Source organism: Varanus komodoensis, unplaced genomic scaffold, assembly GCF_004798865.1.
Source record: "Varanus komodoensis strain SLA01 unplaced genomic scaffold, ASM479886v1 scaffold6_2, whole genome shotgun sequence".
NCBI classification, from domain to species: Eukaryota; Metazoa; Chordata; class Lepidosauria; order Squamata; family Varanidae; genus Varanus; species Varanus komodoensis.
In genome coordinates this window covers 7,635,206-7,647,819 of record NW_025336346.1, presented here as the reverse complement: position 1 = coordinate 7,647,819, position 12,614 = coordinate 7,635,206, and the positions used below count along the sequence as shown (strand labels likewise).

At 40.3% G+C, this 12,614-nt stretch overlaps 1 protein-coding gene across 3 annotated transcripts in view; it reads left to right on the top strand.

The window, feature by feature from the left end:
* Positions 1-12,614, top strand: part of SFMBT1 (Scm like with four mbt domains 1) — an 87,123-nt gene that overhangs the window by 53,322 nt on the left and 21,187 nt on the right. For all 3 annotated transcript variants that reach the window (XM_044451456.1, XM_044451454.1, XM_044451455.1), the window contains exons 4-9: positions 2,027-2,267; positions 2,815-2,903; positions 5,107-5,353; positions 6,473-6,570; positions 7,560-7,661; positions 10,914-11,064. In XM_044451456.1, the coding sequence (XP_044307391.1) occupies positions 2,027-2,267; positions 2,815-2,903; positions 5,107-5,353; positions 6,473-6,570; positions 7,560-7,661; positions 10,914-11,064 (928 nt within the window). The remainder of the gene's footprint in view (positions 1-2,026; positions 2,268-2,814; positions 2,904-5,106; positions 5,354-6,472; positions 6,571-7,559; positions 7,662-10,913; positions 11,065-12,614) is intronic.

Sequence of the window (12,614 nt, the reverse complement as noted above, 5' to 3'; positions counted from 1 at the left end):
TGTCCCTATTCACTCCATCTCATTCCCCTCTACTTAGATCTTTTTTTAAGAATCATTAGGGAACCACAGTAAATGCAGGAGTAACTGTCCTGAAAAAGATCCATAAAAGTCAGGAGTCAATATCTCTCTTTTCTGCAATAGCTGTGCAGACCTGGGAAAATGTTAAAAAAATGTGGAAGACACTGCAAACAGTACATTTAACATTTGAAATCCAAAGTATTATATTACTAAGGAGGCAAACGTCACACCGCTTCTTTTCAATGCACCTTCTTTTTTCCCCTTTACTGGTGATTTTCAGCTGACAGATCAGCAGCTTTGCACAAATTAGCCTTTATGCAGTTTCACCTTGCCAATTGCATCCATGCTGAAAGTGCACTTCACTTTCTTTGACTGAAACCAACAAGGGCATTGACTGGACAACACTAGATCAGGAAAGAGAGAGACAGAGACAGTCCTAAGAGCACACTTCTGAAAGACTGCTATTAAAAAAAAAAGAAAAAGAAAATATGAAAACTTTAGCACATATTTGTCAAGCCAAAAAATACTGTACTTTCAAAAAAGTACTAAAACAGTGACATCCAAGATAACTGTGTTCTTTTTATTGCATATTGTAGATTAGCTATTTGTGTTAATATATTATCTTGCCCTGATTTTATGATGCTAGTATGAGAACAGTCATTTTCCAGTTTCCTTTGCTTCTCGTGAGATGTTCAAGCAAATATCCTGGTGAGCTTCCATTTTAATGAAAGCCTTCATTTTAATGCTAAATTAATTTGAGATTTCATTTTTCTGGCCATAGTTGCTTTATGGTAAAAGCAGAAACATAATACGGAGCAATCAGTTCTGTTCATTGCCTTTGGGAGTACTGTATCTACTGTGGCCTTAATCTTATTTTTCTGGGAATAACATCTTTTATTTCTGATGTTCCTTTCAAATAGCCATTCAATTTTTACTTTTGTCCTACCACTTTGTCCTGAAAATCATAGATTCCTTTGCCCTAGTTCCTAAGAAGTTTTCTTTGCATTTTTGCAATGCTTTCTCATTTGGTCACCAGCTCATTAAAAAAATCCTTCTGCATCCTCATTGTTCTGTTATTTTTTTCATATTCTCCTACATTTGGACAGTTCATAGTGGAGAACACAGATTTTAAAAAGTCTTCTAGATTCCTGATTAGTGCTCTCTATCCAGTTTAACTTAACTGGAGTGCCAGTCCATTTTTATGAAATACGTTTTCTGTCTTACTTACTTGATCTATACTGCTTACCATATTTAAAAAATAGAAAATGACTTCTGCTGTTAAATAGCAGAATTATGTCCAAATCACACGGTCACTTTTTCCACAGTACTCTGCGATTACCATTGCATTGCATTTGTACCCTGCCTTTTTAACTCTTGTGAAGGACCCAAAGCTGCTTACATAAGCTGCATTAGGCTGGGCTGAGAATCTTTGGTCCAAAGCCACTCAGTGGGCTGCATGACCAAGTGAGGACTAGAACCCAGATCTCCTGAGTCCTCAGTCCAGTACTGTCACCATTGCACCACACTGGCTATCAAAAGAATGCTTGTGTTGTTGTTGTTATTTATATGCTGCCTTACTTCTTGTGAGAACTTAAGACAGCTTGTGAAGTCTTCCTCTGCTCTGTTTTACCCTCACAACAACAGCCCTGTGAGGTAGGTGAGGCCTACAGTGTGTGACTAATCCAGAGTCACCCAGGAAGTTCCGTGGACTAGGATCCAAATCTCCTGAGCCCCCACCCCCACCCCGGTCCAGCACTCTAACCACTACACCACACTGATTGTTAGGTTTTGTTTTTGTTTTATTTTTCACTGGTCAAATCCTAACCTTTCAACAACAACAACAACAACAACAAAACTAAACAAACAAATCCATACCCTCCTTAGTGTCCACATCATCCTTTAAAAAGAGAAGATGTGCTTTCTATAACAAATAAGTTTTGTTATCATTTCCGAAGCTGATCGTATTGTAGCCAGAGCCATGCATTAACATCTCGCTTCCCTTTTTAAGGTGGACACTAGCCCACAAAATGGCTTTTCACCTGGCATGAAGCTGGAAGTTGCTGTCAAGCCTGGTCCTGACACATACTGGGTTGCCACCATCATCACCACTTGTGGGCAGTTACTGCTGTTGCGCTATGATGGTTATGGAGAAGACCGCAAGGCTGACTTCTGGTGCGATATCATGACCGCTGATTTGCACCCAGTTGGCTGGTGTGAGCAGAATAAGAAGACTCTCAAAGTGCCTGAAGGTAACCCTCTTCCATGGAATGGTGGGGGAAGGTTTGACTCTGGTGCTTAACCAGTAATTATTTTGAAGGCTTTGAAGTAATTATAATTATTCTGCCAGCTGATACAACTTTCTGGGCCATAGCCTGAATTCCTGCATGGCCTTTTGTCTTCAGTTTACCATGAACCTAAAATTAGGGCAGCCTAGCATGACTCACTGCTGAGTCCCCAGTCACCACTTAGCTGTAACATCTGTAAGCCAGCTGTACATGAACCCAGTTTTGTTCTTCTACTTACGCACTTTTTGGACCCATTAATATCAAGAATGAAATCCCTCTCTGGGTTCCTAATAATTCAGTTCTTCTGCTAGTTCCCACCCTGGAAGTTCTCTAACCTTGAACTTTAAAAAAGTGGATATCAAATTCTCAAAACAGTTTAACTGCAGTTTCTGTTTCTGAGTAACAATTGCTAAGCTGTTTGGGAAAGAGCAGGTGGGCCTCCTTTTGAGGTTCCAGGATTAATCTTTTGCTATGTTAAAAGATAGCAAAAGTAAATACTTTTTTATTTTAGGCATCAAAGATAAAATTTCTAACCAGGAAGAATTTCTTCAGCAAACTCTGAAAGGAGCATGCACTGCCCCTGCCAGTCTCCTAGAAGGGGTAAGTATGTACACAGATTGCAGTGGTAAAGAGACTTTGCCCATTTTATGCATTCAATGAATATAATTTTGTGCTGGATTTTGTAGCCGGAATGTGTTTTGTAATATATTTACCAGGCCCCTTTCCCAAAAGCATTCATATATCAGCAAGGTGACATAGCACAGTTTTGGTTGAATTGGATGATTTAAAGGGGCACAATTAAAAGCCAGAGAGTAATCCTTCCCCGCATAAAGGCAGAAGGTGGTAAGGATGGGGCAGAGAAACCCCTCTGGTGACAGAAAGAAGTTCCATCAGTGGGGCACCATGTCCAGCCCCGGGTTTCCTGTTCACACACACAAATCTGAACAGGTGTAGGAGTGCTACCAGTGGTAGTGGCCAGTTTGAGACAAGGACTGTATCCAAAGCTTGTTTGCTGACCCAAAACATCCCTAAGTTGAGCTTTCAACTGGTGCCTGCTCCATTCTGGTATGATGTCCCACTCACTGTTTCCACTGGGAATAGAACTTTTGAAAGTTCATATTTGCCAGGAAAAAAATTGTCCTCTCCCACCCTGGCAGAAATGAGTAGGCAGGCTTTACGAGTGGCAGACTACTACAAGACGCCCCCGCCCCCAAACTGCACACACCATTTAGAATTTCTCTTTTATAAAAATACTTCAGAACCTAATTACTGTGCTCTGACCAATTGCCCACTTCACATGGATGAGGGGAAGGAGCAGTCAAGGGGCTGAACTCGATCCCACAGCCTGCCCTCATGCCTGAAATCCTAATTCCGTTTTTATGTTCCACATAGGCAAAGTAAATCCAAGAGAACAGATAAGACACAGTACTTGGCCTGCTTTGGGAAGCAGAATGCATCACCCTTGTTTGTCTGCACAGCTGTTTGTGCAGGGAATAAACTTCTGTGATATGTATGGGCAAGCATAAATTTGAGAAATGCAAAGCTTGAGGCCAGAGCATAGTATACCACAATTAGGGGAAATAACCCAGAAATACAGAATCCACAATGGTGATTTAAACAGTGTCATTAAAAGAGTTTGATGGACCATAGTTTAAGAAAGAACCATATGAATGAGCTTTGAGCGCATGCATGGGTGGTGCTGGCGAGGGAAAGAGCTAAATTCTTCTCAGCCCCTGATTAAAATCCAAACCGGAGAGTACTTTAAGCACTAATTGTGGATTTGAGGTGACAGGTCTTGGGAGCATCTCTAATACAAAGTTCATGCAGATTGAGTGACTGGTGTTCAGAAGAACTAAGCTTGCATAGCACTTCGTAGGATAAATTTTACATGGCCAGTGACTCACCTGGGTTTTGTTTATATACAATACCCCTGGGAGTATATTAAAACTCATGACCTTAAAAATGTTCTTTCCTCACTTTCAGATAGTCATCCCTATCAGTGAAGGTCTTATAATATGGTTGACATATTTTTGCATCCCTTATGCTTGCTTGTTTTGTTTAAAATAAAAACACTGCTGCCCCATAGAATTGGAAAAGATTTTCCCCCCACACTTCTAGTGACAGTCAATGCTATTTGCTGTTTTGGGAAGCATGTGCCAACAGCTTGGTGGTGGCATCTCATGGAAAAATAGAGGTATTACACAAAGGCAGGTATTTAAAGCAGAAGATGCCTTCTCCCAGTGCCCCATGTGCAGGGAAGCCAAGAAAGCACTTCTGCGTTCTAATTCAAAAGGGCACACACTTGATATGAAGGATGCTCCATCACATAATCAACTGTGTTAACCAAAAAATATTTAGAAATGCTGACACATTTTAGCTATCTGGTTGAAATCAATGGAAGATGGACGGACCCCTTACCCTTACACAGTGATTGTGGCTCCACCTGCAGGCACAGCTCTTTCCTACAGAAGAGATAACACAAGGGCAGGAGCGTTTGAACAGACTGAGGAATCTGCTACAGGAGCTGTAGGTTGTATCATTTGTAAAAACAATAGAGCAGACATAGTTGCTGGCATTCCCTCAAAAGCAATACGGTTTTTTAAGGTCCACCTTCTTGGTCTTGAACAGGGAGGAAAATAAATCCCTTGACAGGAAAGCATGGAGGCAAACGGAAGCTCCAGTTTATGTGTGAATGTCCTGAACATCTACCTTGGCAAGAGTAATGGGCTTGACATACCATCTTAAGGTCTTTTCAGGCTCGGTGAATGGACAGTCATCTTGTTTTCATCATTTTGCTCTGCAGCTCCACCGAGGGAAGAATCCTTTGGATCTCATTGCACCAGGTTCAAGACTAGAATGCCAGCACTTGAATGATTCCCTCGGAGCATGGGTGGTCAGTGTTCTGGAAAACATTGGTGGCAGACTCCGACTGCGTTATGAAGGACTTGGAGATTCAGACCAGCATGACCTGTGGATGTTCTACTTGGATCCCTTTCTCCATCCAGTGGGTTGGGCAATTCAGCAAGGTTATATCCTCGAACCTCCTTCAGGTACAAAACTTCCTTTGCACAAATTAGAATGGCAGACTTTAAAGAAAGGCCTGAGTCTCGGTAGCCTGCCCATTAGCAAATATCAGTCTGGAGCAAGAATGAAATGAAAACCAGAGCCTGTAAATGTGTCCATATTGTCCCTTGTCTCATATTTGGGACAAATTGATGGTGCAGAAAGAGAATCTCTGGGATTAGTTGTTTACAAGTGTGCTGTAAGACATTGTGCTGAGCTGTGAGGAGCTGTGTCAGGAGAAAGGGAAGTAGCTCTTTCTATGATACCAGGAGAAACTTGTGATTTTAAACAGTGTGGTATTGTGATGTTGTGGCTCATATTTGTTCTGAGCTCAAAGTCTTAAATATATTCAAAAATAACCACATTTGTTTCAACTGAACCAAAAAACAAACTTTTAAAGCCCATGTAATGAATTTGCCCCCACTTTTTTTCTTTTTTAAGCCTCTAGTAGTGCTTATTATGTAATCTTAAGCCTAAGGATCATTCAGTCCATTTGCCATGCCCAAGGATGCACCACCAGATTAATGCCACGCAACTGTTTATAACTCAGGGACTTGCCATTTCCTTCTAAACATTGACTTAAGCTGCCCACTTGTACAATTGCCATGGCAACAGAGGTAAATTACTCTAGAAACCTAGGATTTGGTAGTGAAAAAGCTTATAACCATCTAAGCAATATGTTTCTGGCTTGAAGAGGTACTTTTAGACACAACCTAAAGGTACACATACCAGTACATTAGAGATAACCTTTAATGATTCCCCATCAGCAACTTGCTCACCTCCCACAGCTGCATCACCTACCTGAATTTTATTCCTAAATGTAAAAAGCAATTAGGATTCTGCATAAGAAGTGGTAGGACAGAATCATAATAGGAAATAATGCATGCGTTCCTTGAGGGCAGTGTTTTAAGGTGTTCAGCATGGGGTTTACAGGACTTGCTGGGGAGAGGAGATTTGCGCTGTGGTCTCTTTGTGCATAAAGTAAATAGCAGTGGTGTTAACTCTTTTCACATTATTTATTTGACCATGACGTAGGGATAGTGTAAAGGTGTCATGTTTACCGTGCTTTACTAGTAATATAACAAGCTACCATGCTTTTATTGAAGCTGTTAGACACTTGAAGTCTGAGGCAGAATGGCAGGAGATCCTGGCAAAAATAAAAGAAGAGGAAGAAGATTCTTTGGTGCCTACTGATCTATTTAAGGTACAACAACTGGGGGTTGCCTTGGAGCACCTTTAACTAATTGTATGGATAGCTGCAAAAGGTAATTGTTAGAAGCCAGCAACATGAGGCTATTATAGTTAGGTGTGCTTTGCCCATTGGTTCTGGTAAGCTCCAACTGAGTGAGTGAATTCCTGAAATACACATACGTAAGGTAATGAATTGAGATCAGTGAAACACATACAGTATTGGCTTCCCCATCTACAGACACACATTTGCAACTAAATAAGGGTTTTCAAAGCTGCTTTAGCTTTGCCTGGTTTCCACATGTAGCAGATTCCATCACTGTGGGGCAGTGACCAGCAATGCCTTTCTGTGTGCCCTTAACTATTTCCCTACTTGGACATTATGATAATAATCTGAGGTTCCCCTCCAGGGACCCCTGCAAGTGAGGTGAGGTGAGTCCAGTGAATAAAATTAATTTGGTATTGTTCACAGATGACTCTTAAAGAGTGTGCTGCAACACAGAAAAGTTGGAAATCCCAAAGAAGTGCAGGGCCCAGAGTATTTGGATTCCTTGAGTTGTGCCCTGAAGGCAGTTTTTGTTTTCATTTTGTTTTGTTTTTTTATCTTTTTTCTTTTACACTAAACGGCCCCTGCATGGATCAGAAGAGTATTTATTCAGATTTCGTACTTTCATTATGCTCCAAATTAGAAATCCCTAGGTGAAAAGTATTGTGTCAAATCCCATTCTGATTGAACTGAGGAGAGAATGCCATGCCTGTTTTAATAAGAGAGCGGTGCTGCCAGCTTTAATTTGCTGGGTTCCTGGAAATGGAATAGCTTTAAAATGCCAGTATGAGCTAGTGTGACTCTCTCTGAAATATTAAAGGATAAGGTTATATCTTTTATTTGTACCGGTAGAAGATACACTATGTCTCATGTTGTACAATGAACAATTTTCTGTCTCAGTGATTTTCTGTGCCAAAGAACCTCAGCAGTGATTAACATTTTCATGTTGTAATGTTTAGGACAAGCCTATTGTTGGAATGCACTCATTCTCGACGAAAATGAAGTTGGAGGCTGTCGATCCAAAGGCCCCCTTTGTCATCTCACCTGCTACAGTTACAAAGGTGCCAAATTATGTTCTCAAGTCTCTTAGCTGCAACTTTTGCTTTTCTTCTTCATGCAATGAAAACTACTCAATACAACTTCATACAATCTAAGACGTATTTTAGTTGCATGCACAACAATACCAATAAGCCGTAACAGTGGAAGTAATGTATTACAATCAGCATTAAAATCATCCATATTTTTTTCAGATCCAGGTGACTGATAAATTTTTTAAAATGATAGATCAGCTATTGTGTGTATGAGAGGGATTGTTTTTTTTGAGATCCAGGTGACTGATATATTTTTTAAAATGGTAGATCAGCTATTGTGTGTATGAGAGGGATTGTTTTTGTCGTAGCACTACTGGTTACAGTCTGAAACCTGTATATGATTTAATGGAGCCTAATCCAACTAAGGCTACAAACCTGGGGAACTTAGTGGGACTTAACTTGTGAATAAACATTGCACTGTGTGTGTTGTCTTCACTTATTTTCCATCTTAAGACTGTAACTAAATGTAGACTTGAAAATCAGACCATCTTCTTCCCCCATCCCCCCACCCCTTGATTAACATCCAGCCCGATAAAGAGTTCTTGAGAACTTGAAAGCTGTTTTTCTATTTTGTGATGGTTGGTCCTAAGAAGAAGGTTCTACCTGGGAAGGATTTTGGAATCTTTCTTACCATCCAGCACAGCCTTCTTCAGTTTTATTTTTTTCAAAGCTCTTAAGCTGGCACTTGCTTCCACACATGCTGATTTTAGAAGGCTGTTCCCATCTTGATAAATCCTAAACTATCTGATAATATTCCTGAGTTACAAGTCTTTCTGGTGGCCTGATAAGATACATAAGAAGTTCCAAGGCAGAGACTAACGAATTGAGAAACATGGGCCTCTGGGTGCTGTTGCACTGGAATTCCATCATCCTTGATCATTGCCCATTCTGACTAGGGCAGATGGGAGTTGGAATTCAACAGCTGGAAGTCCACATGTTCCCCACTCCTGTTATATTTATAAAATTTCTATACTATCCATCAGCTAAAAGGCTATCTGGATGGTTCACATCATAACCGTGCCTTCCAGCTGCACCAGTGCTTTTCTTCTAGAAGATCACCATCTTATTACCATTTTTATTGTACTTATAGCAGCTGACATGGTTGTTCGTGATAAAAAAACATTTCCTGTTTGTAAATGACAAAGTGTTAAATACCAATCTTAAAGAATCTTACAGTGTTCTTTAATCTTAACAGAGTGAAGAGGCAGGAACAAATATAAATGCTATCTAGCAAACATTTTAAACGATGATTCCTAGCGTTACTGCTGCCCCAAATTTTAAAATTATTACCATGAAAATCATTTTTAGCAGCAACAAGGCACTGAAACTGTTTGGATCCTGTTGGCTTCAGTGTAATTTTGTATATATCCTGGTACTCTTGAAAATCAGTGTAGGCTATTATTCAGTGTTAGCCTGATATAAAGCCCATTTATTTCATTGGGTCAGCTTTGACTAGAACTAATATTATATATTCTTCATTAGCGCCCAGATTGTTAGTGAGGCATTATATTTCTGGCATTCAGGTTGATGTTGTTTGCTTATAGGTACATTTCTATCAAAATTCATAAGCTACCTGAACAGTCCAGAAGTTAACTACTATTGACAGATGTGCAATTTTAGTATAAATTAAATTGGTACTTCCTAAGTATTGATAGGCAAATATCTCTGTTTCTTTTTATAAGCTATATGAACTGTAACATCACCAATGTCAACCCCTTTTTTGCCTAGTCAACATTGGCTTTATCTCACCCTTCTGTATCTTACTCCTTTTAAAACGTCTTATCATGATTTTGGCATGGAAAACTGTAACTGTGTGACAAATCTGTTGGACCAGCTTCTCAAGATTTGCTAATGTGTCCATCTTCTGAACAGCTGCAGATTTAATATAGTCCCCCTGCTGGCCACAATCTAATCAGCTTCAGAAGCTCATTATTGTAATCATCATAATAATTGCAGTTCTCCTAGAGAAAGGTCATTCTGTTGCTTCCCCCCCCCGCCCCCACCCCCACCCCCACCCCACCCCACCCCACCCGGGCCTGGTTAGCTTATTGTCTGCTCAGAAAGGGAAAAATGCTGTGCTAGCAATTGCTTTAAACGGCTTATTTTATTTTATCACTCTACTTCTATTTGTAGAGCACGATTGTTTTCTCACATTCTTTCAGAATCTCAAAGTTTTAGTTTCAATTCCAGCTTAAACTGTTTGGTTCCTCCTCTGTATATTTTAATTCATTGACTCAGTTCAGACATTTTTATTAACTTTTAAAAAATAGATTTAACATCCCATGTTACAATTTTTTTTCTTGAAAATATTTCTCAGATATAATAATAATCCTCTGAACAAACTGCCAGTGTTTTAAGAATGCCTCAGTGTTTTCAATCCACCTTTGCCTATTAAATTTATTTTACTTTCCCTTTCATCCAAGTCTCTTGTTTTAACTTTATTTAATTTTTTAAAACAATGTTTTCTGACCCATTTATTTATATATGCCTGTATTTCAGAAAATTCCTATTCCACTTTGCATTTTACAAAATGAAATCATGGTGAAATAATACATCCAGTTCTTAAAAACTAAAGGACCCTCAGGGAAAGCTGCCAGTCAAGGAAAAGACTGGACAAACAAGTGTCCAGTTCCACTGTTGTTGGAAGCACATTGCCATAGCAGCCCGCCTGGTCTCCACAGGGAGATCGTTCCACATGGAGCACTGCACAATTGAGAAGGCCTTCCTCTACAGCACAGCAGAATGAATGGCAATAAGATACAATCTGGTCAGCAAATTCTTCCTGACCAAAAGCAGAGACCAGGATGTCCTGTATGGGAAAAGTCGGTCTCTCAGAAAACCAGGCCCTGAGCTGTTTAGATCTTACGAAACCAGCCATAACTCCTTAAACTTGACACAATAACTTGATTGGCAGCCATCAAGTTTGAGTATAACACCACACATTCTTACTCTCCATTTCATCTCTTATCCTGTTCTCTTTTTTCAGCATTTAGAGCATGCAACTTTGTTTTGTTCTTTTGTAAAGAGAAAAACTGCATTGCTATGGTGTGAAAGCCAGCTGTTCAAAGAAAGGGAGTAAGAGTACTCCAGTGGACTTTCCTGTGTTCTTAGTTACCTGAAAGATCACTCCTTTGGATCCTAGCCAATAAAGATGGTAGCTCAAAAACAAGGACTATCTGGCTGATAACGGACTATTTAAATCATTCCTCTTCCTTCTTGCAGGTGTTCAATGATCACTATTTCATGATAGAAATAGATGATCTGAGATCAGAACGCACCACAAGCCGTTCTTATGTGTGTCATGTCAACAGCCCTGGTATTTTCCCTGTGCAGTGGAGTCTAAAGAATGGCTTGCATCTCAGCCCTCCACCTGGTATGTATATATGTTCTTTGTACACTCATCAACAGTATTCTGGAATATGATGCTTTTGTATTTGAAGTTACTGTTGTTCCACAAGCTGGAATATTGTTTCTTGGGTTAAATTGCAGCTACTTGAACAGTTTAATAGCACATGGTAACTGTAGACCTGGAACAGGCAATGGTTATAGGCTTTTTTAAGTATTCAGTAAAACTTGATTTAAGAATGAAGGTATTACTGCATATTCAGAAACTTGCAATATACTACAAGGTTGAAGGTGCCAATGAGATATAGAAGAATGGTGGGTGAGGTCTGCAGAGGCCACAGCTCAGTAGATGACCTTGGGCTAGTTATTGTTTCTTAGTCCAGGCCTCCTGGGGAGACCATGACCCTTTTCACCAACCCCTTGGCAATTTCCTGATCTTTATGCCTTCTCATCTCCTTCTTAATAGGTTGATAATTTTGGATCGGATATTCCCTCTGGTGGACTGTGGGAATGTTGTGAACATAATATACCTTGACTTCAGCAAAGCTTTTGGCAAAGTGCCCCAGGATATCCTGAGTAGCAGGCTAGCAAAAGGTGGGCTGGATGAAACAGCTATCAGGTGGATTCACAGTTGGCTACAGAATTGGACTTGGGGAGTGTTTATCAATGGTACCATCTCTAAGTGGGAAGAGATAGCAAGTGGGGTACCTCCAGAGCTCTTCAACATTTTTAGTAAGGGGTTGGATGAGGAAGTACAGAGGCTGCTTGACACAAAATTGGGTGGGTTAGTTAGTATCTCAGAAGACAGAAACAAAATTCAAAGTTTGATAGTTTGGAGCACCGACTGAAAACAACAGAATAACATTTAACCGGGATAAATGCCAGGTTCTACACCTAGGAAAAAGAAATCCAGTACATAGTTACAAGATGGAGGGTACTTGGCTCAACAATACTACAGGCAAGGAGGATCTCAGGATTGTTAAGAGATAGGCTGACAGTAGACAGTGTGGTGTCACTGCAAAAAGGGCAAATGCTCTTTGCGGGTACATTAATAGAAGTATCACTTCCAAATCCTGTGAAGTATTAGTTTCCCTGCACTCAGCTCTATTTAAGCCTCATCTTGAATACTGCATCCAGTTCTGGTCACCACAGATGAAGAATGATGCAGACAAACTGGAAAAGGTTTAGGGGAGGGCAGCACAGTTGATCAGGAGACTGAAAGCCAAAGCTTTGTGAAGAGAGACTGAAAGAAATGGGCATGCTTCAGCATATGGCAGCATTCTTCAAATACTTAAGACTGTCACGGAGGAGGACTAGGATCTCTTCTCCATTATCCCAGATTGCAGGACACAGAATAATAAAGTTACAGAAAGCCAAATTCCTGATGAGCTACAGGAAAAACATCTATTCTTAGAGCACTACAACCATGGAGCCAATTACCAAGGGAAGTTGTGGGTTCTCCCACACTGGAGGCAATTAGGGTGTAACTAGACAACCAGCTGTTAGGGATATTTTAACTAGGATCCCTGCACTGAGCTGGTGGGTGGATCTGATGGCCTTGGCTCCTTCCAATTCTGC